Source organism: Trichechus manatus, unplaced genomic scaffold, assembly GCF_000243295.1.
Source record: "Trichechus manatus latirostris isolate Lorelei unplaced genomic scaffold, TriManLat1.0 scaffold00103, whole genome shotgun sequence".
Lineage (NCBI taxonomy): Eukaryota > Metazoa > Chordata > Mammalia > Sirenia > Trichechidae > Trichechus > Trichechus manatus.
This window is the reverse complement of record NW_004444039.1, coordinates 7,713,423-7,740,135: the sequence shown is the minus strand read 5'-3', so window position 1 is coordinate 7,740,135 and position 26,713 is coordinate 7,713,423. Positions and strand designations below refer to the sequence as shown.

Genomic DNA, 26,713 nt, shown 5'->3' with positions numbered 1-26,713 from the left:
TTTTTTTGTACCTTAGATGAAGGTTTGCAGAACAAATAGTTTCTCATTAAACAGTTAGTACACATATTGCCCTACGACAATGGTTAACAACCCACAACATGTCAACATTCTCCCTTCTCAACCTTGGGTTCCCTATCACCAGCTTTCCTGTCCCCTCCTGCCTTTTAGTCCTTGTCCCTGGACTGCTGTGCCTCATTATTCCCGTTTTGTTTTATACGGCTGTCCAATCCCCGGCTGAATGGTGAACCTCGGAAGTGACTTCACCACTGCTAATGCCCTTTTAAAGTGAAATATTTGCAGATAGCTTTAGTTTTTAAAGTATTAATTCCTTCTGTATTGAATATCTGTGAGCTGAAGTACTTGTGTCAGAAGAAGTTGTAGCTCGCGTCTATCTCTGAAGTACTCTTAAGTTCAGATTATTTGCTGGTCAGCAGGTAGTTTTCTAACGGCTGGATAAAGAACTGTTCTCTCTTGTGTTACGGATTCTTTGAGAGAGAGACAGAGTTTTATTTGTTTTTAATTGTTGACGACACACTTGGGCATTTAGATGAACTCCCGGGCTGACTTGACTGGGAATTTTCGCTCCTAGGTCCTAGTGGAAGTAAGCGAGGCTCGCGTTTTGGTTTCCCGGATCCTGTCCCAGAAAATGTCCCAGCATTTTGCTATGTAAATATGAAGGAAGAACCTTTCAGAGTAATTAATACTAAACTGTCTGGAGGCCAACTTTTTCAGGTCTTTATACGCCAATATGAGTTATTTTAATCAGGTACACATTTCAGAAGAAAATGCTGGTTGCGGCCCACTTAGCTAATTACGTGACTAATGGAACAGTTGGCGGTTGGGGAAACACTGTTGTGTGTTTCAGAAGATGACCACGCTCTCCCGTTCATTTCCGCTTCCGGAGCAGTTACCTCTTGGCCCCTTTTCCTGGGCCTCTGCCTGTAGTGCAGTTAGCCCATATCCCATACCTTTAAACTGTCCCGTAAACCTCCTGGAGGCAGAGATGATAACCTTGGCACCTTCAGTTTTAGCTCTCTGTCTTTCAGTTTATTATCACTTAATGTATTTTAGAGACCATGTGGATTGCCATTTGCTTCTAAGATTTTGATACCATTTTTCAACTAAGTCTCTCTTTGGGGAAGAAAGTGGAGTAGCTAATTATTTAAAAAGGAAGTTAAGGATGAGGGCTTTTAAAGCTTGTCTTGTCATTTGTCTTTATTTACGTGTGGCTAAGTCCTGGTGGCGCAATGGTTAAGAGCTATGGCTGCAAACCAGAAGATCGGCAGTGCAAATCCATCAGCTGCTCCTTGGAAACCCATGGGGCGGTTCTGCATGTCGGGTTGCTGTGAGTCAGAATTGATGGCGACAAGTTTGTTTGTTTTTTAAGCAGAATCATGAACACATATCTTGACACCTCTTTCTTGACTCCTGTTTTGAGCCAATCAGTCAAATGGTTCATTTCTAGTTTCTTCAGCAACAGAAAACCGTTATGTACCCAAGACTTTGAGCTTGGCAGTAGAGTATTGTCTGTCTTTTTAAATATTACTTCAAGCTCATGTAATTTTTCTGGCTTTCTGATGCTAACAGTTTTTTGTTTTTTAAACACTTGAGTAAACAGCACATTTATTGACAAGATTTGTATGAAAAGGTTCACAGTGAAAGTCTTCTCTCTTTTCCCTTTGGCTCGTTTTCCACCTACCCTCTCCCCATCACAGGTGATAGCTGTGGTTCGTTTCTTATACATCTGTCAGAGTTTCTTTTTGCACATCTGAAGCAAATCTATTCTTACGGCCCTCTCCCTTGTTGGAAAAGGCTGGATACCATGCTGCCCTCTGCCCCCTTAATTTTATCGTGTGTTGTATTAGACACGTCCCCATTCTTCAGTCTTTATTTACAGTGGCCTGGATCGATAAGGGTTTTTGCATGTTTGTGAGTTTATCTTTAAAACAAAGTCCCAGCTATAGAATTGCTCGGTCAAAGAGTATATACGTTTGTAGTTTTTCATCTGTATTGACAAATTGCTTCCCGTAAGTTTGATGCTGATTCACACATCCACCTGCGATGTATGAAAGTGCCCTTTACGCTCAGCTGTGGGAAACTTTTTGATCTCTGCCCGTCTGGTGGGTGAAGAGTGACTTGTCAGTATAGTTGTGAACCTTGAGATGTGTTTCTAATACTGAGACTTGGTCAGATTGGTTCATGTTTACTGCTGTTGCTAACACTCTTCAGAGTAAGCGTTTTCAAAGTTACTCCTGTGTAGCTTTGGCTTTCAAGATTTACGTTTTATTGGAGAAGATAAGAACATTAATTCACTGTCTTACGGTATCTTTTATATTTTTGAAGGCTTTGGCACATCTTCCTCATCTTCAAACCCAGCAGCTTCATCTTTCAAGTTTGGTATCCAGCCCTCCTCTTCTGGGCCTTCTCAGACATCCACAAACACTGGAAATTGTAAATTTGGAGACAAAGGAGGCTTCACAGCAGGCGTGGCATCAGATTCTGAGTCTGCAAATCCCATGAGTGGAGGCTTTACATTTTCTAAACCAACAGGAGATTTTAAATTTGGAGTTTCATCTGATCCTAAACCTGAAGAAGATAAAAAAGACAGTAAGAATGATAATAACTTTAAGTTTGGACTTCCTTCTGGTTTAAGCAATCCAGCTCCTTTAGCTCCATTTCAGTTTGGAGTGTCTAATCTTGGGCAGCAAGAAAAGAAGGAGGAACTGCCCAAGTCTTCGTCTGCAGGCTTCAGCTTTGGTACAGGTGTTATTAACCCTGCCCCTGCTGCCACGAATACCACAGTGACCTCCGAGACCAAGAGCAGCTTCAGCTTTGGAACCATAGAAACCAAGAGTGTTTCAGTGTCTCCTTTCACGTGTCAGACAGCAGAAGCAAGCAAAGAAGAGAAGCCTGCCGCCAGAGTAGGGTTCACCTTTGGCAGTGTGGAGCAGGCCTCTTTGCCATCCACCTCAGCCTTTGTTTTGGGAAGGACAGAGGAGAAGCAGCCAGAGCCCGTCACTTCAACTTCCCTCGTGTTTGGGAGGAAAGCTGACGGCGAAGAGCCAAAGTGTCAGCCCGTGTTTGCCTTTGGGAGCTCAGAGCCAACCAAAGATGAGAGTGCTTCCAAGTCGACGTTTAGTTTCAGTATGGCAAAACCATCGGAGAAGGAATCAGAACAGCCAGCAAAGGCCACTTTTGCTTTTGGAGCTCAAACCAGTGCCACAGCTGGTAAGTATTACAGTTTTTTTACAAGGTGTTATTTGATATCCTGACACTGTTGCAAGTCAAGGAATGGTTTACACTGAACATAGGTGAGAGACTCCCCAAAACAGAAGACTCTGGGAAGGAGCTAGGATTCTCACTTTAACTGCCCCCCATGATCCTGATGATGTTGTCTGCAGATCTAATCTTGGGAGAAGTAGCTCTGTGGGAAAGCCCACGATATTGCCAGTTATCCATGTCTGTCTTCTTCCTTGTCTTTGGGCGTTTATAATCAGAATTGGCATATCCTGTCCAGGAACACAGAGATTGTTAAAATAAGTTCATGAGATATTTTCTGTTATAATCTTTATATAAAGTCCTTCATTTACAAATATTTGCAAATAACGAGTCATCATCAGACATTTTAAGAACATAGACAACAATTATAATTAACCCCTGAGAAAATAGGTGATTATGAAAACTCAGATCCTGCAGGAAAAAATAACATAGAATTTTTAAAAGTTATAAAGCATGGTTGGTGAAATAAAAATCATTTTCTGAACTGATAATCAGATTCGTGAACTGGAATTTCTCGGAACACAGTGTAAAGGTACAAAGAGATTGCTCCAAATTAGAGCCACAAGTCCTGTTAGAATAGGAGTGCTTAGAAGAGGAGAACAGTATGGAGGGGAATCAAAGACGTGACAAGAAAATTTCCTAGATGTAAAGAAAGACAAGTGGTCTTAAAAATGGAAATGACCTACTTCTTAAGAGAGACCAGTAACATGTTAGAACACCAAAGCTAAAACCCTGAACGCTTCCAGAGACAGAAATACTGTTTCCACCAATAAACAGGAATCAGATTAGCATCAGACTTGTACTCTGCAACATCAGATGCTGAAAACAGTAGGGCAGTTCCCTCGAAGTGGAAAGAATCTTCAACGTAGAATTCTATAACCAGCCAGATGTATGCAAACATAAGGGCGAAATATGCTTTCAGACATGCGGAGAATCAAATTGGAATACCCAGGAACACTTTTGAAACAGTTGAAAGCACTCAAGCAAAATGAGGAGGTAACCAGGGAAAACAAAACAGAAGTGTAGAAATCAACAAAAAGGTGTAAGCAGTTTTTGTCTATTAAATTTTTGCTTGAAATTAAAAAAAAAAAAAAAATCCTTTAAAGAAAATCAAAACTAAAATTATATGTTTAAAAAGGAACAAAAACTGAGATGGGGTCTAATTAAAGTTAATCATGGACTCACTAGACTGTTTCCATCAAAGTAGGCATTTCCTTAACCAGCCTCCCTCTAACTAACTCTAACCGGAAAGTGAGCCAGCGTGCTCTGTTTTCTGTAAATGGTACTAATGCCCTTAGCACACTGACCAGCCCTGGGTAGTTGGCAGTATTGGAACTGAGACGTTATTGGAACAATGAAAAACTCTTCAGTAAGGTAGCTGGATTCAGGATCACCATACAGAAGTCAATCGTTTTTCCCCAAGTCAGCAATAAGTAGCTGTACAGCATATCTCATTTTGTAACATTTCTAATTTGTATTTTATAAAAGCAACAGAACCTGTAGCATGCTGAGTAATTAAGAGAACATAAAAGGACAGACTTATACAAGTTCCCGGGTGAGATGATTATTCCTCTCGCTCATATCACTTGAGTTCTTAGAAGAATTTTGGTGGAGCTTGACAAGCTCAGCTGATGCTAAAATTCACACAGAAGGGAAAATACACAATAAATTTGGGGGAGAAGGGCAGGCTTGCCCTACCAGTATCAAAACATGCTATGAAACTGCAGCAGCCTAGTGACGGTAGCAGAGGAAACAAATGAGTGTATATTTGGAAATTTAGGATATCATAAAGACGGCCCTGCAAATCAGAGGCCTTAGGATGCACTAGTCAATAAATGCTACAAAAAAAAAAAAAATCAACTATCCATCTGGATAAATAAAGTTATAATCCTCCATACTGTAACACAAATTGCAGGTAAGTAATGGTATAAAAATAAAATTTATAAAAGTGTGTCTGTCTCCCAGTATCTGAACTTGCTATCCAAATACAGCATCCAGGTAGATTTGGATTTAAGGGATGTTTTTGTATTTATTAATCTTTTAATCTAATGCTGAAGGCCTTCCCGTGAAAGACAGAAAATCCAGAAGCTGTAAAAGAAAAGATGCGTATATCTGACTCTCAGAAATTCAGTATATCAGATGGCCAACTAGTTTGTAGAAAATATTTACTATTCTGTTTTCTAAATTTTTTGATTATAGGGCAGGAAAAAATGCTTCCTGAGATTATGCATAAGGATTTTGGTTTGTTTCTTAATTTGTCTGACAGATCAAGGAGCAGCCAAGGCCGTTTTCAGTTTCTTGAACAACAGTTCCTCTAATTCAAGTCCACCAGCCACTTCGACCAGTGGAGTTCTATTTGGTAGTTCCACGCCTTCCTCCAGCGCCCCTGCGGCTGCCTTTGTGTTCGGCCAGGCCAGCAATCCTGCCGGCGGCCCCGCCTTTGGGAACTCGGCCGAATCCAGTCCATCTCAGTCTTTGCTGTTTTCTCCGGAGAACAAACCAGCAGCCGCATCGGTGACAGCTGCAGCTGTCGCCCCGTTCGTCTTCGGGCCAGGAGCCGGCAGTAGCACTACGGCAACCGCTGGTTTCACCTTCGGAGCCCCGACCACATCTAGCTCTGCAGGTACATTTAAAAACAAACGTGTTGTTATTAGATTGGATTTCATTATACGCATGTCAGCTGTTAGCAGATAATGCAGCAGCTTATCACAGTTGGCCTGGGTGCCTTTAGGTCAGCTGTACCAGGCATGTTCTAATTATTCAATATATGAAATAATGTACATTTTGTATTTCACTTTTGAAAGCAAATTGTCTAATCTTGGTAAGAGTGTAAAAATTTATTTTTCCAAGCTTTTTTTTTAATAGTAACTTGTAAATAACCACACACTGAAGATTATTTTATTAGACATCATTCCTCATTAGGCAGTAACGTATTTTTACACAAGTAATGCACACTTCCTACGTTTGTTTGCCAACCGTGCCCTCCCCCCAGGAGGTATTTTCGTAAGCGTGCTATGCTGTTTTTTTTTACAGCAACACGTAAAATATGTAAGTATGTGGTATATACATATATTCAACATTGGGCAATTTCTGCAGTGTGTTAAATCTCTGGTTGGAGGTTGGTCTTAGATGTATCCCTTCATGCAAAAATTGCTGACTGTGAAGGTGGAAAGTCATGTTAATTGAAGTTTCTGTTTATATGGATTCTACATGTTTCACTAAATAAATGGTAGAATTTTCTTAATTATTATTCAACACTTAACCTTGATGTAATTAGTAAGGTAAGAGTCTAAAACTGAGCTTGAAGTTTGCTTCTGAGTTTCTAGAACTATCTTGAGGATTATCTCAGTGTACAGTCATGGTGATTAAAGTATTTGTTTGGGTCTCCAGGATCCTCATTTGTATTTGGCACTGGACCTTCTTCAACACCATCTGCCAGTCCAGCATTTGGTGCTAGTCAGACCCCAACATTTGGGCAAAGTCAGGGTGCCAGCCAGCCTAATCCACCAGGCTTTGGATCTATAGCATCTTCCACAGCTTTATTTTCCACTGGCTCTCAGCCTGCAGCACCTACTTTTGGGACAGTGTCAAGCAGTAGCCAGCCTCCCGTGTTTGGACAGCAGCCTACTCAGTCTGCCTTTGGCTCAGGAGCAGCTCCTAATTCCGGTAAGTGTGTGCAGTGACGTGGTTTGTCTCTGCACTTAGGTTCTGTGTGTCTTAAAAATGTTAAAGTGTATCTTTGTTTATTGTCTCTTGTACTTAGAGTGTTGTTCTTGTTGTTGGGTGCTGTCGAGTCGGTTCCAGCTCATAGCGACCCTATTACTTAGATGAGGGAGGTGTATGTTTAGACTTAAATATAAACAACATTGCCAGCTTTCACACAGCTATAACCTTTATTAAAGTCTGTATTGAAAATGCAGTCCTTCCTTACTTTTTAACTTAGGTACTTAAGGTCAGTCCCATTTCTCCCTGACTGAATACTGGGGCTCTTTAGCCTAGATTTCGGCCCTATTTTCTCATGCTTTGTTTGCTTCTTTATGATTGAATTCACTCAGGAAGTTGTTCCGCGGCTAGGACAGTTCAGTCGAGTTGTCACACGACACTTTGTGTTGGCTGTTCATGCAAATACTTGTGCAGTTGCTGCCTGGAAGCCCTCATGGGATCATTTCCTCTTACCTTACCCACTTCAGCAGTCACCACTGTTCTTGGCTTTTGTGGTAATTGTTTTCTTTAAAATTTAACTAATTGTGTATGCATCTCTAAAACATAGTTTGCCTGACTTTTGACTATAGAAATGGAATCTCACTAAGTCTTGCTGCTCTCGTTCTTTCTTCGTTTAGAAGGTTTATCCATGTTACTGCGTCTGGTTTGTTCATTTTCATTGTTGTAGAATAAATCACTGTATGAATATACCACCGTTAACCCATTTATATTGATGGATGTTGGAGTTGCTTTGTGCTATTACAGAATGCTGCTCTGTTCATTCTTGTATATGTATCTTGGTGCACATATGTATGTTTTTCTAGGGTATATACCCTGGAATGAGATTGCTGAAGTAAAAGGTGTGCATATCTTAGACTTTAGAAGTATGATGGATTGTGCCAGTTTACATCCTGCCACCATAGTATGAGATTCTAGTTGGGGTTTTTGGGCAGCTTTTCTATTAGGTTGTTTGGCTTATTGATTTGTAGGAGTTCTTTATGTATTCTGAGTCCTTTGCCATTGAACATATGTGGCAAATTCCCCGTTTTGTAACACGTATGAACCATTTAAAACAGGATTTATTGATTTTTGCAATATGGAATTCAAGAGTTTAGCCTTCTTTCACAAGGTAAAATTTCTCTCCAGACTCCTGTATGGCTAGATCAGTATTCTGATCCAGCACCAGATTTTTTTTTGTTTTGTTTTGTTGTGTGTGTGTGTGTGTGTTTTTTAAAATATGAAAAACACGAAAAAGAAAATCAGAATTATCCATAATTTACCATTTTTTTTTGTATCATAGAAAAGACAACATGAGAATCTCCTTTCCCCACCTCCAGAAACAACCACCATTAAGTGGGTGGTATGATTCCTTACTGCCTTTTCCTGGCGCGCGCGCGCGCGCACACAGTTTTAGAGCTCATACTATGCATTGCATATTGGTCTGCAATTTCCATTTCACTTAACAGTGTATCTTGAGCATCTTCTCGTGTTAGTGCATATGATGTAATTCAATCCATAACGTTGCACCTTTTGACACCCCCCCCCCCAAATTCATGTTCTTGCCACATGCAAAACATACTCAGCCCATCACATCATCACAAAAGTATTAAATCAACTCCAAGTCCAAAATTTCATCTTTTGAAACATCTAAATCAAATATGGGTGAAACTTCAGGCATATTCCATTCTGGGACAAAATTCCTCTTCATTTGTGAACCTGTAAAATCTAGAATACAGATTATCTGCTTCCAAAGTACAATGGTAGAACAGGCACAAGGTAGACATTTCCATTACAGATGGCAGAAATTGGAGGGAAAGAAGCGATATCAGGCACCAAGCAAGTTCAGAACCCAGCAGAACAAATTATATGATCTCTCAAGGCTTGAAACTAATCCTCTGTTCTCTGAGACCTTCTGGGCAAAGTCCCCGCCCTTCAGACTCTGGGTGTTGGCCACACTTTCTGGATTCTAAGTGGAGGCCCCTTGACCCTGGGCTTCAGCTCTACCTTCCAGGCCCACTGGGATGGCAACTGTGCTCCCTTGGCTTTGGGCAGACCTATTCTCCTAGTCCATCTGAGTGGCAGCCCCACCCCCTCAGCTTTGGGCAGCAGCTCCGTCCCCTGGCACTGCTGAACGGCAGCTCCACACTCTGGAACCGAGTTGGTGAATATCCTACTGTTTGAAACCCAGGAGACTGTGTGACCCCACCCTTTGAAAACTCAAAGGCTGTGGGCTCCAGACTTTGAGACCTAGGAGACCAGGACTTCACTCTTTGAAAGTGAGGCAACCCTGGTTTCTTTGCTCCTTCCAGCAGTTCTGCTGATCTCTGAGCTGTTCCAGGGATGGTTCTTTTCTTTTGTTAGAAGATAACAGATGTAGCTCTTCTGGCCTGTTTCCTGCCTATAGAATTCCAAGAGGCTAACAGCGTTCTCTGTTTTCGTTCTTTCTCTGTCCCGTTCAGTCTAAACTCGGGGGTTTTCTGCTGTGGAGTTGGTTAGAGCTATCATCCAACATCAAATTTTGTTTTCTCTGGCGTTAATGATTCCCTTTCTTTGTTCAAGTTTTTTTGTTCTTATCACAAATTCAAACTTTAACTCTTCTCCCGTTTGTACAAATATTTTCTCAATATGTTCAAATATATTAGCTGTTTTTCACTGTTTGAAGGAAATTTCTCATAGGGTCTGTTAACTGTCTTCTCCTACAAGATTGGTTGCTTTGTAATCCGGCTGTTTAACTGTGGTCTTGGGGATCTCTTGTTACCATGATCTTGGAGATTTCTTTTTAGCTTTCTCTTACAGGAACCTCTGTTTCCTCAATGTCATATCTTCTTTTGGGTTTTCACCCTTTTTTTTTTCTAATTGTGAATATATATATAACAGAACATTTATCATTTTACCCATTTTTAAGTGTACAATTCAGTAACGTTAATTACACTCACCATGCTGTACAACCGTCACCACTTTACATTTCCAAGTTTTTTTAATCATCCTTAACTGAGACTCAGTGCCCGTTAAGCAACAACTTCCCCCTTTTCCCCTCCCTCCAGTCCTATAAACTTTGGTCTCTGTGCATTTGCCCATTCTGGATATTTCACATAATACTTGCAGGGCTTTGAACTGGTTCGAACAAGTTGAGTCATGGCCAACAAAGCGAAACAGGAACAGACCCAAAGTTTTCCAATTCAGCAGATTCGGCACGATACCCAGAACAGTAAAAATTATCGGTTGAAGCCCTGGAATGGGAGACTCCGAAGAGGCATAGTGAGCCCTTTCAGGAGCCTGGAGGGTGAGATTGGATTATTGCCAGGACCGAGGAGAGCGACACATTGATGGCAGCACTGTCGGCCACCACCTTTGAGCCGGGCAGCGCTGCTTCCGACTCTGCTCAGAGTCTGAGGACAAGAGATCTGGTTGCTGTGCAACGCATACGTTGCCCTTGTTCTCTAAGAGAAGTTAAGTTCTAGCGGGGGCTTCGACCTGTAATTTTTCTTGTTGTTTCTGTCTTTGCCGTAACTTTAAACATTAGGGTGTGTTCCGGTGACACGTCCTTGGCCATGACTGAACCGGGCAGAACCTGTTCGAAGCCCCTGAGTATTTGTACTTTGATGTCTGACTTTTTTCACTCAGCATGTTTCCAAGTTCATTCATGTCATGGCGCGTATCAGAACTTCATTTCTCTTTGTGGTTGAATTGTATTCCATTGTATGTAGACCCCACAACTTGTTTATCTCCCTTTTAGCGATTGTGAATGGTGCCGCAGTGACCACTGGTGTGCAGGTATTTGTTTGTGCCCCGGCTGTCAGCTCCCTTGTTTTGATAGAGCACATCTTCCAGTGATTTCTTGCGTAAGGGTGCAGGGAAGAAGATTTTGAGAGCCTGCATTTCTGGGAGGATCTTAATCTGCCTCCACGTTTGATTAAGATTTTTGGTTCAACATGTATTTTTAGACTGGAAATAATTTGCACAACTTTCCATTGTGGACTTCCTGGCTCTCACAGTTGCTCTTGAAGTCTCTTTGCTGATTTTTGCTTTTATTTATTTATTTTTGGTTGTGCTTTAGATGAAGGTGTACAGAGAAAATTAGTTTCTCATTAAAGAGTTAATACACATATTGTTTTGTGATATTGGTTGACCTGTTTCTTCTTTTTAGAGCGTTGTTACAATCTGTTGCTTTGTCTCCAGTGCCCTGAAATACCAGGATGGCGTGCCTTGGTGTGGGTCCATTGAAGTGTTTCCTCTCTTTTTAAGCTGCCTTTCTTTCTGGCAAATGTATTTGGAGACTGGGTCTCCGGGATTAGTATGCCAACCTAGTGTCTGTGTGCTCCTTTGTTCTCTGCTGTCTTGTACTTTACGCGGAGATTTCTTCGGTTTACGATGTACCGCCCCTTCTGTTGAAGCGTCTTTCGCACTGTTATGTTGTTTAATTTCCAGATGCTCTTTTTTATTCTCAGGATGATTCTTTCTTACATTGCCTTGGTTTGTATCATGAGCGTGGTGTTCTCTATTAATCTCTGAGGGTGTGAATGATTTTTTTAAGTTTTTACTACCTTGCTTCGTTTTCTCCAAATTGATTTTTTTATTACTATTTTGACATCAGTGTTTCTTACTGCTTTCCCCAAATGTCTGGTGATCCTTAGTTGTCTGAATAGGATACCTAAATACCTCTTAAAAATTCTTTGGACACGGATTGGGCTTGTAGATCTTGAATGTTGTCGTAGCGTTAGCTGGCTGGACTGTTTACTTGGGAAAACCTGGCTGTTGGGGTCTTTGGTCTTTCCTCTCAGTCTGTCACATTCCCCAGAGACGATCCCTCCAGTCTCTCGTCTGGTTGCCAGTGTTCTGGGCGCTGAGCTGTGAGGAAGGGTGGAGATCTCAGTATTCATCAAGTCAGCTACCTCTCCTCTCCCTTTTTCAGTAAGATAGCCTTGTCCTTAGCTCTGCCTGGTACCATCAGTCCAGGTACCTCGCTAGAGACTGAACCTCTGGGGTGGAGGGGGGGCGTTACCATCTTGTTTGGTGTTGTGGTGGGGATTGATCTAGGTCTCTGCTTCTTAAACAGATACTCTGCCTGTCCTGCCTTCCTTCCGTCCCGCTTTCACACTCACGAAGACTTCTTCCCTTCCCCGAGCTCAGTCTTCAGCCCCAGTCAGCCTTCCAGCTTCTCCGCTCTTGTTGCCATGTCTCTGCTCCCCCATCTTTGTCAAAATCCCTTTACGTTTATTTTAATGCCATTTCTGAAGAAGAGGGAGTTCTGGTGGCACAGTGGTTGAGCACTCAGCTGCTAACCTAAAGGTCGATGGTTCAAACCCACCAGTTGCTCCATGGGAGAAAGATGTGGCAGTCCACTTCCATAAAGATGACAGCTTTGCAAACCCTATAGGGCAGTTCTGCTCTGTCCTACAGGGTAACTGAGTCGGAATCGACTCGATGGCAGCGGGTGTTGGTCTTTTGCTATTCTGGAGAAGACAGAGAGCTAAGGTGTTTGTTTATTCTGCCTTTAGCCAGAAGACCACTTTGCCCCCTTTGGGTCACAGGTAAGGGGTGTCACTTGTTGGGGGGTGTCAAGTCTGTATTCTGTATCAGTGGAGACAGTGGATGTTAGCTTTCTCTAAGTGACTGTAGAGAGCTTACCGCTCACAATGTGTTTGTATGTAAAGATCAGAGTCATTTCTGCCTCAGTGAGACAACACTTTGAAGTACTTCTGCTTGAATACTGTAGGTCCGGTTTTCCAATTTGGCAGCACCACTACAAATTTCAACTTCACCAACAACAATCCATCAGGAGTGTTCACATTTGGTGCAAATTCCAGCACACCTGCAGCCTCCGCCCGGCCTTCAGGCTCAGGGGGATTTCCGTTCAGCCCGCCTTCAGCACCGTTCACCGTGGGGTGAGAGAACTAACATCTTGTTGAAATGGAGAATTTAGCATAAAGGCGTGTGCATGCATGCATTGTGTGTTCTGTTTTTTAAAATCACTGAAGTGCACAGTTTAGTTTGGGTAAAATTAAATATGTTCTCCCACACCAATTTGCCGTATTAAACAATTCTGGAGGATGCTAGCCTGAGAAAAACATCAGTGGTCTGTGTGTGCAAGGTGTGGCAGGAAATGTGTTTACGTTGACAACGTGTTTCTCCCCCCTCTTGCTGGTCGCGTTTAGTGTTTTATGATTTTGAAATGTTTCTCCGAGCATCATGTCACATGAAGTTTTATTTTTCACAGGTCAAATGGGAAAAGTCTGTTCTCTTCTTCCGGAACTTCAGTTTCTGGTCGCAAGATAAAGACTGCTGTTAGACGTAGAAAATAAAGGCCACAGAGGTGTTATACACAAGAGTTTTACTGACAGCTGGTGCCCTGCTTTCAGATCCTGGATTGTGCTACACGCTGGCGTTATCTGAAGTCGTATTTGCCTGAGGACATCTTTAATTTTGGAACTTTCCTCCTTTCTCTTTCTTTACAGAAGCCCCTACCCTCACCGCACCCCACCCACCCCTTTTTTAAAATAATAGCTAGCCTGGTGACTGACTCTTCAACAGAAACATTTTATGATCCAGCAGAGTATCACTGGTTTGGTGTGGTCTGGCTGTGCCCAGGAGAGAGCCCTCACAGTGATGGCTTTGTATCGAACCTCTTCGTCTGCACCACTCTTGGCATTGATGTGCGTTTGTGGAGCGCGTTGACATTGTAATTCTCTCTGAGGAATTCTGTATAGATTAGAGGATGTTGAAATGAATGATTTTTATGCTGAGTTTGTGCTGGTGTATGTGTGAAGTGAGTGAGTTGGGTGTACTGTGCACTAAACCTTTCTGATAGAGGAAGCCTGATTAAGGACTGGTCCCTGCTGAGGACTTGTTAGATCTAGTTCTCCATTTCATGATTATATGCTATTTCTATAGTTTCATTCTTATGACTATCACCTGTCTTGCCTTTTTCATTATTTTATTATGAAATTTGTGTAAATACAATTTTGTTTCTGTACTTTTTTGGCATAACATAAATCTGTGAACTTGAAATTTTAATTTTGTGTTAGAAATTTTTTTTGTTGTTTGTTTAGTCTTGTCTCAGATTTTATTATGTAAATCCCATTATTCAAAGTTGCCTAAATCCATTTGGAAATCTTAAAAAAAAAAAAAAAAAAAAAATTGGGGATTCTTAAAGTGAATTTATTGGCTTTTCTGATCCAGTTTTGTTTGGACCAAAAACCAGTATTGTACAAAGTATTATTAAGCATATATTTTTATATTTACTGAAATGGACTGTGGTGACTTTGGATAATAAGGAAAAGTTTAATATTAAAGCCATGTTTATTACAGTATAATTAACATGTTAAACCATGGGATAAATGCCATCAATAAAAAATTATGAAATACTTTTTATTGTAGTTTTAACGGTACCCTGCCTCTTGCCTGGAGCTGGGAATCAATGCCAAATTTGCAATACATTTACATGCCTTTTTAAAAAGTAGAAAGTAAACATAATACAGTCATTTCTGCTTGTACTTGCACCTTCCTTGCTAAGTTATTAAACCATGATCATTGATTGAGCTCTCGGAAATAGATGCCCAAAACACAGATTGCATTGTTCCATTTGTACAATTTGTTTGGATTATTTTCCTGTATTATTTTTACTGGATTTTTTTTTTTTAAATGTGGTCCATAAAGAGAGCTCTTGGAACAGCATTTGGTAAATTTTATTCTTGAATTCGAATGCACATTTATTTTGTGCTCACTTTAATTTGTTGAACTTCTGGTTGGTTAGAATCTAAATTCAGAACTTTAAAATGTTTAGTAGCTTTTTTGTTTCCAACAAAGTTATTTTTAATTTTATTATGCTTTAGGTGAAAATTTACAGTGCAGATTAGTTTCTCAATCCAAAATTTATGCACGGAGTGTTTTGTGACATTGGTTGCAGTCCCTGCAATGTGTCAGTACTCTCCCCCTTTCCCTTTACACCCCAGGTTCCCTGTGTCCGTTCGTCCCGTCTCCCGGTCTCTTCCTGCCTTCTTACCTTTGCTTTTGGGCAAGTGTTGCCCATTTGTCTCATATACTTGACTGAACTAAGAAGCACATTCTTCACGTGTGTTATTGTTGGTTTTATAGGCCCATCTAATCTTTAGTTGAAAGGTAAACTTTGGGAGTGGCTTCAGTTGTGAGTTGGTAGGGTGTCTGGGGGCCATAGTCCAGGGTTTTCTTCAGTCTCTGTCAGACCAGTTAAGTATGGTCCTTTTCTGTGAATTTGAATTTTGTTCTACTATGTTCTATTCTATTATTCTATTATTATTCTATTATTCTATTCTATTATGTTCTACTATGGTTCTGTCCGGAACCCTCTATTGTGATCTCTGTCAGAGCTGTTGGTGATGGCAGCCAGGCACCGTCTAATTCTTCTGTGCTCAGGCTGGTGGAAGCTGTGGTTAATGTGGTCCATTAGCCCTTTGGATGAATATTTTCCTTGTGTCTTTGGTTTTCTTCATTCCCATTTGCTCCAGATATGCTGGGACAAATAGATGGATCTTAGGTGGCCACTCGTAAGCCTTTAGGACCACAGACGCTGCTCACCAAAGTAGATGTAGAACATTTTCTTTATGAACTATGTTATGCCGATTGACCTAGATGTCCCCTGAGACCATGGTCCCCAGCCCTCAGCCCCAGTAACTTGGTCCCTCAAGGTGTTTGGCTGTGTCCAGGAAAACTCCTCTGACTTTGCCTTTGTCAAGTTGTGATTTCCCCTAAAGGTATTTTTCTTAATCAAATGCCTGTTTTGGGGTTTATAACATGCACTTTATTAATACTACATATTTGGTACTGACTTGTTTGGGGGGCCAACAATGATGTTGACTGCCGGAAGAAAGAAGCAAACTGGACATCTGTGGTCTTGATGTTGAGAAGTTAAATGCCTAATTAAATCCCACGCCAGTAGGTAGCCACTCTCTAGGCCCATGTGGTTGGGAATATTAAGACTTTCCACTCTGGAAATATCTTGATTAAAAATACTATAGAAATAATGAGCTTCCAGTCATTTAGTATTTTTTTAAGCAGGTGACTGAAAATCATACTTAACATGGCTTATGTTAAAAATGAAATCTTTTGGCCTCCAAAACTGAAGGCTTTAGGGCCATCTTCAGAACTCAGGACTTGTTTTTCTTCATCTCAACTGCTTTCCGTTGCCCTGGCTCCATTCTCACACTGCATATGGCGGCTCTCGACTGCACTCGGTACATGCCCCACAGAACTATCATCAATCACCTTACTGGACTGGCTCAGGCTACAGACCCAGCTCTGATCTGCTTCCTGTGGCTGCTTTTATTATTTGTTACAAATGCTCCTGAAATTGCTTATGTAAGTAGAATTTCATTATTTGAAAGAAAAGTACTTAATTGATATTAACCGTTTGTAACGAGACAGTAAACTTCGTGGTTTAGCCTGCGAAGAATGCGTTTGCTTTATTTAGTATGTCATTTTCTGGGCCTCTTTAAAAATTTCACTGGACATTTTACAAAGCTTAGCCCTGTGTGTTTAATGGAAACTGACAAATCTAGTGTAAAACTGAGAAAATAGCCTGCTGGTTCATGCACCAACCAGCTCTATGACCATGCCATTCAGAGCCTGCATTTCCTTGTAATGTGGAAGAATTAACTTTTCAAAGGCCCCCTATACTAAAACATGTAAGATTGTGGTGGGGATCAAACAGCACATCATCTGTAGGAGTCAGACCAGGCCATATTTTAGCTGAAGTTTATTATGTTTATCCTTTTGAGGACCCTGACCTTTGTATCCTTTCTTCCCCTTCCAGACCTCTTCTTAAAGGTTAGAATAAGAAAGGCTTTTAAGGTCAGAACTAGGTTTCAACTGCCTAGCCCAGCCATTTACTATCTATCTCTGAGCCTTTGAACTGTTTCCTCAGGAGTTAACACCTGAGGTTCTTAATATTTTATATGGTGGTTGTGATGGTTAACAATTCTTAAGAGCAGGATTACTTTAAGCTTAGTTATCTACTGGTAACTTTTGAGTGTTCTTGTTAAAAGAATAACTTTTAAAAAGGGGATGATTCTTTGATAGCCCTCTGATTCTGAAGGTACTCTAGTTCACTGCTGTAGCCATAATACCCATCACATGCACACCTGAAGGCCATAAGGCCCACCATGTGCACACCTGAAGGTGGAGAATGCCAGAAAAGCTAACTGGAAGCAGGGCGTCCCTAAGCAGGAGATTCAAGGTCAAAGATAAACATTTTTAAAACAGTAAACATTCTCAAAGAAACAGGCAAAACAAAAGCATCAGTGACCAAGTATTTATTGAGACAAAGAATACAAATTGGTGGTATACAAATTATTAAAAATAGAATGCTGAATTTTACTTCTAGGCTGGCCATCAGATACTGTTTGCGGGTCAAGTCCTACTACAGTGAACTGCAAGGAAGCACACATACACTGTTTGAAATGAGGAGCTTCATCCAAGCAAGCACAGGTAGATTTTGGCCTCTGGTTTAGTGGGCAGGGGTGGTGTGTGAAATGACACTTTTCGAGCTATGCAGTTTTAGGCATACCATCATTTAGGCATATTTGTCAAAACAAACAATAGCCTGTTTTAATAGGAACAAGAGTACAGTGAAAAATTTTTCAATGCTCCTATCCACCTCAAGAAAACCCTGGTGGTGTAGTGGTTAAAGAGTTCCGCTGCTAACCAGAAGGTTGGCAGTTTGAATCCACCAGGAGCTCCTTGGAAACCGTATGTAGCAGTTTTACTCTGTCCTGTAGGGTTGCTATGAGTCGGAACAGACTAGACAGCAACAGGTTTGGTATTTTGTTGGTACTCCCCCGCCCCGCCATGCCAAAATGCTCTTTATTCCTAAGTAGTTAGTTAGTGTCTAAACTAATTTTTCAATTCCTTTTTACGTCCTTCCCTTTGCTAGAAATGGTTATGCATAAGCGAAACACCCAAACAAGTTATTGAAGGGAACAAACTCCTTTTCCCCCCAGTAAAAACAATTTTGACTGTCATTTGAAACAATAAGAGACACTGAAGAAAAAGTGCTTCACAAATACGCTTTTTTTCCCTTGGAAGGGCAAGTGTTCAGGTAGAAAGGTTACTGCTGAACTGGTAACTACTGAACCAGCGCCACAAAAGTATCAGCCAAGCAATACTTTTACTACAAATACTGGCAGGTGAAGGCTGACTATCCCTAAGTGTTGACTTTGTTTCTAGAGTCATGGAACAGTCTAAAAAGCAAGGCCTGCGATCATCCGCACTTACCTACCCAGACCTACTTCTGGCCCCAGCACGAACATTGACTTAGTTTTAGATCCAGCCTGTCTCGAGGTGCAGTAACCACTCAGGCTGCTTTCCGTGATGGGTGCTGACATTTCTCCATGACTGAATTCACTGCCAATTCTGTGATCTTGTGTCTGGAGGTTTTAACTTACTGAGGACATGCTCACTGAAGTAGTATTCTCACTCAGCTTAACTCCTAATTTTTGTTCCCTTATCTTATAAAAATGAGGAATAATGTTTTTACCATGGAGACTTCTTTTTGCCTTTTTAGGCTAGAGCTTCAGCATTACATTTATTCTTTGATACAGAAGATCAGTATTTCTATTAATGAAAAACATAAATAGAAAAGTGTTTTGAAAAGCAGATTCCCCTCTTCAACAATCCCAAAGACAAAAAATGTGGTTTTCCCTAACCCCCACTGTTTTGCCATTTCGGGGAACTATTTAGGAATTAAAATCCCTTTCCCTAAGTTCTGCATGCACAAATGGAAACACTTGGATTTCAACATAAAGGCAAACGAGTAATACTGCTGTACACTTTCTAGGGCTTTATAGTGTAACTTGGATCTGAATGAACCCACACAGATATTAATCTGAATGACTCAAGTATAGCAAATGTATAATACTGTACATGAATTAAACTGGACTCTTGTTTGCTTTTATTTTACCACATCATAAATAAAAACAGCCCAGATGGTGAGCCATTCAGTTATCTGACCGGGAACTGTAAATCAGAGATGTCCTTCAGTCATGTAGCTCTGGAATACACTGCAACTTGAATTCCCCAGTCAGCGGCAGCAGTAGTGTGCACACCAGTGCTAACGTGTGCAATACCAAATGCGAAACTGAGGAGTAACATTTCCTACTTTCTAGTCTGATTACCAAGTTACAGATTTCTTCTTCTTCTTCTTTTTCAGTGAAGGGCCATAACACTAATCCAGAGTCTACAAGTGAATGATCTGTTTAGTGCTTTGACACGCTGAACTAACTGGCTTTCTGTGAAGCTGGATTTAATAGAAAATCATTTTGAAAAACATGGTTTATGAAATTTTACAATAAAACAGTATAAATAAGGACATTGTTAAAGTTTCTCTAAACATCAGATGTGAATATGTAATTTCACATTTTTAAATGTCAAAGAAAAACCCCAACGACCGATAGAGTGGTAAGAAAGATGTGTCTTCATTTGCTATTTTTAGATTTAAGACGAAGGCTTAGACGGAGCTTAGAGTTTCCTGGGAAAATAATATCAAAGATGGAACAAATGCCAAGAACCAAATAAACTATAAATAGTACCGGTGTACCTCAACACAGCTAACTGGGGCACCTAACAAAGACACACACATACACCAAAACCCACAACTTTGCTTCAATAGAATAAATTAAAATGGTAATATACAGAGTATTATTTTGCCCACTATGTCCCCCAAAACTTCCATCCCTTGCAGGCCCAAGAGGAGCTTTTGGCTCACAGAAGTGAACGCAGACCACCATCTGGAGATGATACTCTCCCTGCAACATTCTCACAGGCTGCTAGTGTTCAGATATGTACTACACTGTCTGAGGCTTCCACAGTCACGGGAATCCCCTGTACATAGAGAGAAATGACACCCACATCCAGAACACTGACAAGCACTAATACTTTCTTCATGCCGCACACATACCGAGAATATTGTTTTACAGTAAATTTGTGAACTAAAACACTTGCACGTGAATTTTAAGTTACGTTTACAGCAAAAACTCACCCCCCTCCCCATTAAAAGCAATCACTAACTCACCTTCTCCTTTAAAAATCCATGATAATATAGAAGTATGACAATACTTTTTCATCATCATGCAAAATTTGGCCCCAAATACATTAAGCATGAAGAACAGTTGTAAAGCTGCATCATTCCCACGTACACTGCGGCAGGGATTTAAAAACGTCAGGGCAGGGAGCGGCCAGGCCTGCTTCACTGGGCCCCCTCGCCTGCAGCTCAGAGCTCCACCTCTTTGACGGGAGGTAAGTAGGTGACCAGATTTCTCTTCCTCTTCCCTCTCCCTCAGACACTAAAGACAATTCCCCAGAGAAGTGTTAACTAAATGATGAATTATATAGGTGTTTACAAAACACAACTCAACATTTTCCACAATCTTGGGATACGCCAAAATAAATTTTAGAAATTTGATTTGGAGGTTTCAAAGCTGACAACGCTTCAGCAAATTCTAAAGCTTTAGATCTTAAGAAAGTATATACCGTCCACAGTTCATTATGAAACCACTTGCCTTCTTTCAATCTAAAAATTTTAACACTTTAACAGGTATTGTTTCTCTTCTGGAAAAGTTCTTTGGCATTCAAGGAAATCAATACTTTCAGAATAGTCACCTGCATCACACTGGAGCGACTGCTTTAATTTCTCAATCATCAATTAATGAAACCCAGGGATACTGATGGCCTCAATACATAATTTAGTCTTGTCAATATTCCAGACCACATGGAATTCAGGGCTTTTTCTGGCATCATCTGACTCCGTTTCTTTTGACCACAATGGTTCCTGCCACAATGTCATAGGCTGTTCGATTATGCTGAAAAAACAGCAGTGTGATGAAAGCAGGGAAAAAAGAAGCAATAGAAAAATTCTTGATCAAAGCTCGAATGGTGGACCTAAAAATTAAAGCAAAAAACATCAGGTATGTTGTACATCAACCACATGTAGACAAATGGCATTCTGTCAAGTTTGAAATACATATTTAAAAACATTTAAAATATTGCTGACCAATTTTTTTAACTTTTGATATGTGAGTTATTTTCAAATAGCATTACATCATGATCAAACCTCACGGACTTCAACATAACGACTTTAAAACTCTCACAGGAAAAACAGCAATAAACACGTCTTAGTGTGTGAACTAGGGGTTCCTGCCAGCAGAAGAGAATCACTGGTCCCTCCAGCTGCCTTTTCTACAGCCACTCACTGCCGCCACGTGTTTCCAGTATGTTCTAGACTGAGTATGCCCACTGTGGTCCATTTAGACCTCAGATGCAGTGCTAGGATTTTAAGTTATTTTCAGTGTTCTCTTTTCAGCTCCCTTCTTTATGAGATCCTGAAAAAGCTTTAAAAAACTTTCAATAATAGTTCAGAATGGAGAGTTAATCTACTAATGCTAGGTGTCCGCCTTTTTGTGCACTGAGAGGCTACAGAAAAGTGTGGGATCTGAGTTCAGACGAGGTGGTTTCAAATTCATCTTATTCTACTGTTATGGACTGAATTGTGTCCCCCAAAAATATGTATTGTAAGTTCTAACCCCTATACCTGTGGTTATAATCCCATTTGGGAACGGGTTTTCTTTGCATGTTAAGAGGCCATATCAGTGTAGGGGCTCTTGTAAAAGAGCAGATTAGACACAGAGAAGCAGCAGAGATGGCGGAGGACACGCCACACCACGTGACGATCACCAGGGAAACGAGCAAGGACCTTCCCCCCGAGTCAACAGAGAATTCAGGCTTCCAACCTCCTAAACTGAGAAAATAAATTTGTTGGTTAAAGCCATCCACTTGGTATTTCTGTTATGGCAGCACTAGATAACTAAGACAGCCACTTACTAGTTATGCAAAAAAAGGGATAAAAGTACCTATCTTGTAAGGTTGTCAGGATTAAATCAGTTAACACATATGCACCACTTAGCAGTTCCTGGTATATACAAAGTGTTCAATAAACATTAGCTGTTACTGACTCTCTCATTTGATTTTAAAATTAAAAGTAGTAACCAGGAAACATTACGTAACCACAAAATTTTAAGGTAATTTTGAGGATGTCAGCAAAATAAAGGTTTCACTTAGTTTCACGCATTTCTTTATGTAACAATCCAGCCCTGAATCACTCTGGCAGCAATTCCAGCCAGTATCTTGTTTTGGTCAAATGATGACCACCATTCGACCCCACAACTTCCATTCTCATTAGCTGCACCCTCCCTTGGGGCCAGACGCCACTAGTGCAGAGTTACGGGGGTGTTACAAGTCCTCTCACTTAAGAGTGAGAGCAGGATGTACGCAGGCCCAGCTGTCTAAACTCTTCTCCCTATTCACGATGGACAGTGACAGTCCACTGACCTGATGTCCACTGATGTGAGAATAATAATAATAATAATTAATAATAAACAGGTATGAAACACTGATAGGGGTACAGCATCAACTCCCAACCGTCCTCTCATTGTTGTGACCTGTATTTAATAAGATGGTCATCTCGACAAAGTACACGACTGAAAGAAACACTCACAGACTTTGTTTTAAAACTTAATGTAATTCTGTCTAACTGTATGCCATCTGGGAAGGATGAAGATAAAAAATACCAAAATTCTAAAAACAGTATCAAATACTGTAATTTATGAATCACAGATTAGTAGACATTATTGTCAAGAGAGTATACAGTAGAGTGAGCAAAGGAAAGGACTTACGTCGTAATGCTGACGTTTGAGGACGGAATCACTAAAACCCGACTTGGTGCAATAAGTACTGATGTGTCACACGTCACAACACGAAGCCCCAGCAGGAACTTCCCTGGGGTAGCGCCACCTGCTCCCCAGATGCAAATTATCTGAAGAAAGAAGGGTCATTTAAAAATAAGTCACTGGCTCAACTATGCCAACTTTAAAGGTAAGCTTTCCCGCCATACTATTTCATGTGGAAAGATAATGTTTCACAGACTGCTATGAACAAGCCACTCCAAGGTCACCTTTCACTGCATGTCCGCAGGTCTCAAGAGCTTCAACACCAGCAGACGTCTACTGTGACACTTCCTGATGACCCATTATACTGTTTAGCAAGTGGTTTCCATGGTAAAATATATTTCACGTTTCACAACCACAACCTGTTTATGAGTTAGAAACTATACATAAAATTTTATTTTAATTTCTAAGGCTAAAATATATTACAAAAGAATCAGAAAATTTTCCCTTCAGAAAGATTTTTTTTCACTTGAAAAAAAAATATGTTAGAGAATTTAGGAAAAGTAGAAACATTTGTCAAATATGTCAACAATTATAAATTTCTGCTACTTTTTTGTCTTGGGCTGATAATCTAAAATTAGATTGTTGAATAGTGGAATTTGCTGAAGCCGGGAGCTTACCTCATAGAAACAAACTAATAGTCGGTATATAAGAGCCACAACCATCATCTTCTGCAAGTCTTCCATTGACGTGTCTTCGTCTATCTCTTCTATTATATAATGCATAGCAAACTTAGAGATATCCCTGCGAAAATCACAGAACAGTTCTGGGTTACAAAAGTTAGTTATCACAGCAGTGCACTCATTTTTTCTTTTTAAGGGTTAATTCATAACTTTAACTGAAATGATAAACTAATCCTTAGAAATGTTCCCAGCCATCTAATTTCACAAAACATTCATTCATTAGCTTAGTCAACAAATAATAAGCATTATTATGAACAAGCACTATACTAGCCCTGGGGATATAATGGTGAGTGATTTCAACATGGTCTCTGCTTCGCTGGAGATTCTAACATAATAGGGAAAAAAGAAAAACAAAGACGTAGTAACAAAAAATAGGCTGAGAACTACTATAAGCAACCATAGGGTCCTATGGAAATATGTACCAGCTGCATTTAACCTAGTGAAGGTTTCCCAGGAATGACATTTAAGCTGGAATATGAGGGGTGAGGAGAAGTTGGCTGGACTAAGAAAGGGTGAGAGAATTCCAGAGAAAGGAAGCAGCAGAAGAGAAAAGCTCAGAGCGAGAGCATGTGGTGGAAACTGAAAGCAGTGTGGTATGGCTCCAATACTAAGGGGGAAAGGTGACGGTGACTGCGACATAAGATCATGTGAGATCTGCTAAACCCTACGGAGAAATTGAGACTTCGTCCTGAGGGCACTGAGAAACTACTATGGATTTAAGGTAGGAGGGGGCAGGATCAGAATTTATGATCAGTTTGGTTTTACATCAGAGACCGGCCTGAGGTGAAACAGGAGACGGGTAATCCAGGCAAGAGACAACAGTGACTGGACTACGGAGAAGCGATGACGAGGAAAACAGTCTGATGGAAAACTATGCAGGAGCCTGATGTGAGGGAGTTGGTATCTGAGTGAGTGTGTCGGCGGAGGGGAGGGCGAGAGTGACGAGGAGGAATAGGACTACTCGAGTACCCGGCTCTGAAATTTGGCTACATAAGTATGTATCTTGACTCTGTTGCTACCTCTGTAACTTCTCTGAGCCTAAATTTCAACCTCTGTAAAATGGCGATATTAACCTCTACCTCGAGTTGTGTGCTGTCGAGTCAATTCTGAGTCATAGCAACTCCACGGTACAGCACAGACCTGCCCCATAGGGTTTCCTAGGCTGTAATCTTTATGGAAGCAGATTGCCAGGTCTTTTCTCTTGGTGAGTTTGAATCGTTGACCTTTCTGTTAGCAGCCAAGCGCTTAACCATTGCACCACCAAGGCTCCTTTTACCTCATAGTGATACTAATATTAAAAAATCCATCTAAAGAGATGAGCTCAATGACTAGCATACAAAGTGCATTATGATTACTGTTCCTTGAAAGGAGGATTACTGAAATAAAGGCTCACTCTGCAGTTCACTTGGGGTTTGCACTGACAGTATTAGAGGAAGCAATCCCATTTGGAAAGGCCATATACTTGATCATCAATGGTTCATCTACCAAACGCTCTTTATACCTTTGTCTTTAGATACTCCACTCGGAATCCAACTGTGGTTGTTAGGTGCCGTCGAGTCGGTTCTGACTCATAGCGACCCTATGAACTACAGAACGAAACACTGCCTGGTCCTGTGCCATCCTTACAATCGTTACGCTTGAGCCCACTGTTGCGGCCACTGTGTCAGTCCACTTCGTGGAGGGTCTTCCTCCTTATCCTTTTCACTGACCCTCTACTGAACGCAGCAATAAGAGGAAAAATAGTTCCTGGCCCAAGAGAATGAAGTTAACCCAAGCCAGGTCTGAAGGCTCCTTTTACCTACTTTAAATAGGTGAGATTCCCACAGATCTTACAAAATTTATTAAGAGTGTATTCTCTTTTGTAGTTATTTTTTAAAACCAACAAGAAAGACATAAATCTGACAAAGCTCCTCTAAAGAAATCACAGCACTGGCACACTATCCACACATTCATAGACGTGAATTTAGCAAACCAAGATCTCTAAACGGTAGACAATAAATGTGTCTGCACACACTCTTACTTGATTCCACTCAGGTGCATAATGCTTAAAACGATGGTTGCTTTTATAAAGAAGAGAATAAAGAAATCTACCATCTCTGCCATAAATCTGTGGGCCAGGGATGGAATAACATACTCTCTGCCTGTAACAAAAAAAAAAAAAAAAGGAAAATTAATTTCATATAAACCTTAGAACACAAGCTAGGAAATGAAGGGTTAAGAAAGTCAAGGTATAACTTGCTAAATAAAATTAAAAAAATTACAACCTTGCAACGATTACTGGTATTGATTCCATCAAAAGTACATATTAAAACACAGCAACACTGCTCACTATTTACTCAACTGTGTAAAGTCTGCTTTCACTACCTTAATGTTTAAAAAGTGATTTCATAGATGACTGTGTTGATTAGGGCACTCATTGCATTTCACGGATGAGAAGCCAGCTCAGTGAGGAATGAGAACTGACCACAACAAGCCTATGACACAAAATTAAACATTTTTTAGTAAACATCAAGGTCGAGTACAATTGGTATAAAGTAAATCCCTGTGTTCCTCATTTTTTTCCCCCGTTCATTTGTTGTTTCCCATATACTCAATCCAGTGATTATCAATCTGTCATCCTAAATTCTGACTGGGATACAAATTCAGGCATCTACCAACTAGTTCCTGTCCCATATGTCTATGCCTGAATAAAATAAAAAGTTACAGGACTGTTAACTAATTCAAAGTATTTTAATTCCCAGACAGAAGTAAACAATAAGACGGTATACAAGACTACACCAGGGCTTAACTCCGTGTGTATTCACGTCAGTCTCCCTTGACATCCGCTCAGCTCCCCTGTCCCTAAGACAGCATCCCAAGCCCGCATTACTTCCGGCAGGACCCCGCAAACCCTACGCAAAGGGGCTTTGCCATCTGAGCGCTAACCCGGAGCGTGGAGATAAAGATAGGGGGATACTTTAGAAGGAAACCCAGCATGGTCTGCGGAGAAAATGCAGGGCGCAAAGACGTCTCCGCACGTAAAAATTACCAGTCCCATGAGGAAGGGAATCGACTCGGAGTCCCAGGTCCGAGGGAAGCCGCGGCTGTCCGGCCTCGCGGCACACTTCGTAACTGATGCACGCGGACAAACACGGAAAGCAGCAGCCCCGGCCGCGAGGATCCTTGCAGACCACCCCCCCGCCCTGCTGCTCCTCCCGCTTCTCACCTGCCTGCCGCCCAGTCTCGCTCGCGGTGCGCGCAGGGGCCGCGGGGCCGACCCTCGTCGCTGGGGCGGCCCTGGCGGGTCCTGGCCCGGGAGGC

General features: G+C 41.1%; 2 protein-coding genes across 4 annotated transcripts in view; one reads left to right on the top strand and one right to left on the bottom strand.

The window, feature by feature from the left end:
- Positions 1 to 14,345, top strand: part of NUP153 (nucleoporin 153) — an 80,107-nt gene extending 65,762 nt beyond the window's left edge. The window contains exons 18-22 of the mRNA XM_023737491.1: positions 2,344 to 3,228; positions 5,546 to 5,902; positions 6,670 to 6,945; positions 12,698 to 12,866; positions 13,199 to 14,345. Coding sequence (XP_023593259.1) covers positions 2,344 to 3,228; positions 5,546 to 5,902; positions 6,670 to 6,945; positions 12,698 to 12,866; positions 13,199 to 13,283 — 1,772 coding nt within the window. The 3' untranslated portion in view covers positions 13,284 to 14,345. The remainder of the gene's footprint in view (positions 1 to 2,343; positions 3,229 to 5,545; positions 5,903 to 6,669; positions 6,946 to 12,697; positions 12,867 to 13,198) is intronic.
- A 6,188-nt stretch (positions 14,346 to 20,533) lies between these two features.
- Positions 20,534 to 26,707, bottom strand: FAM8A1 (family with sequence similarity 8 member A1). 3 transcript variants are annotated; one of them, XM_004382981.2, is made up of 5 exons: positions 26,619 to 26,707; positions 25,434 to 25,554; positions 23,351 to 23,474; positions 22,680 to 22,819; positions 20,534 to 20,889 (listed from the first exon to the last, which is right to left on the bottom strand). In XM_004382981.2, exons 2-5 carry the CDS (start codon positions 25,514 to 25,516, stop codon positions 20,745 to 20,747), a joined length of 492 nt encoding a protein of 163 aa, XP_004383038.1. In that variant the 5' UTR covers positions 25,517 to 25,554; positions 26,619 to 26,707; the 3' UTR covers positions 20,534 to 20,744. The 3 variants fall into 3 exon arrangements, with proteins under 3 accessions (XP_004383038.1, XP_023593249.1, XP_023593250.1); XM_023737481.1 differs by having other exon boundaries at positions 25,434 to 25,887; positions 26,619 to 26,688; XM_023737482.1 differs by lacking the exon at positions 26,619 to 26,707 and adding an exon at positions 25,778 to 26,593.
- Between the last annotated feature and the right edge of the window lie 6 nt (positions 26,708 to 26,713).

Coding starts and splice junctions, on each gene's coding strand:
- FAM8A1 (XM_004382981.2), bottom strand. CDS start 25,516: ATGGCAGAGATGGTAGATTTCTTTATTCTCTTCTTTATAAAAGCAACC. Junction 22,820..23,350: donor TATTAGTTTGTTTCTATGAG/GTAAGCTCCCGG, acceptor TTCTTTCTTCAG/ATAATTTGCATCTGGGGAGC. Junction 20,890..22,679: donor TCAAACGTCAGCATTACGAC/GTAAGTCCTTTC, acceptor TTTAATTTTTAG/GTCCACCATTCGAGCTTTGA.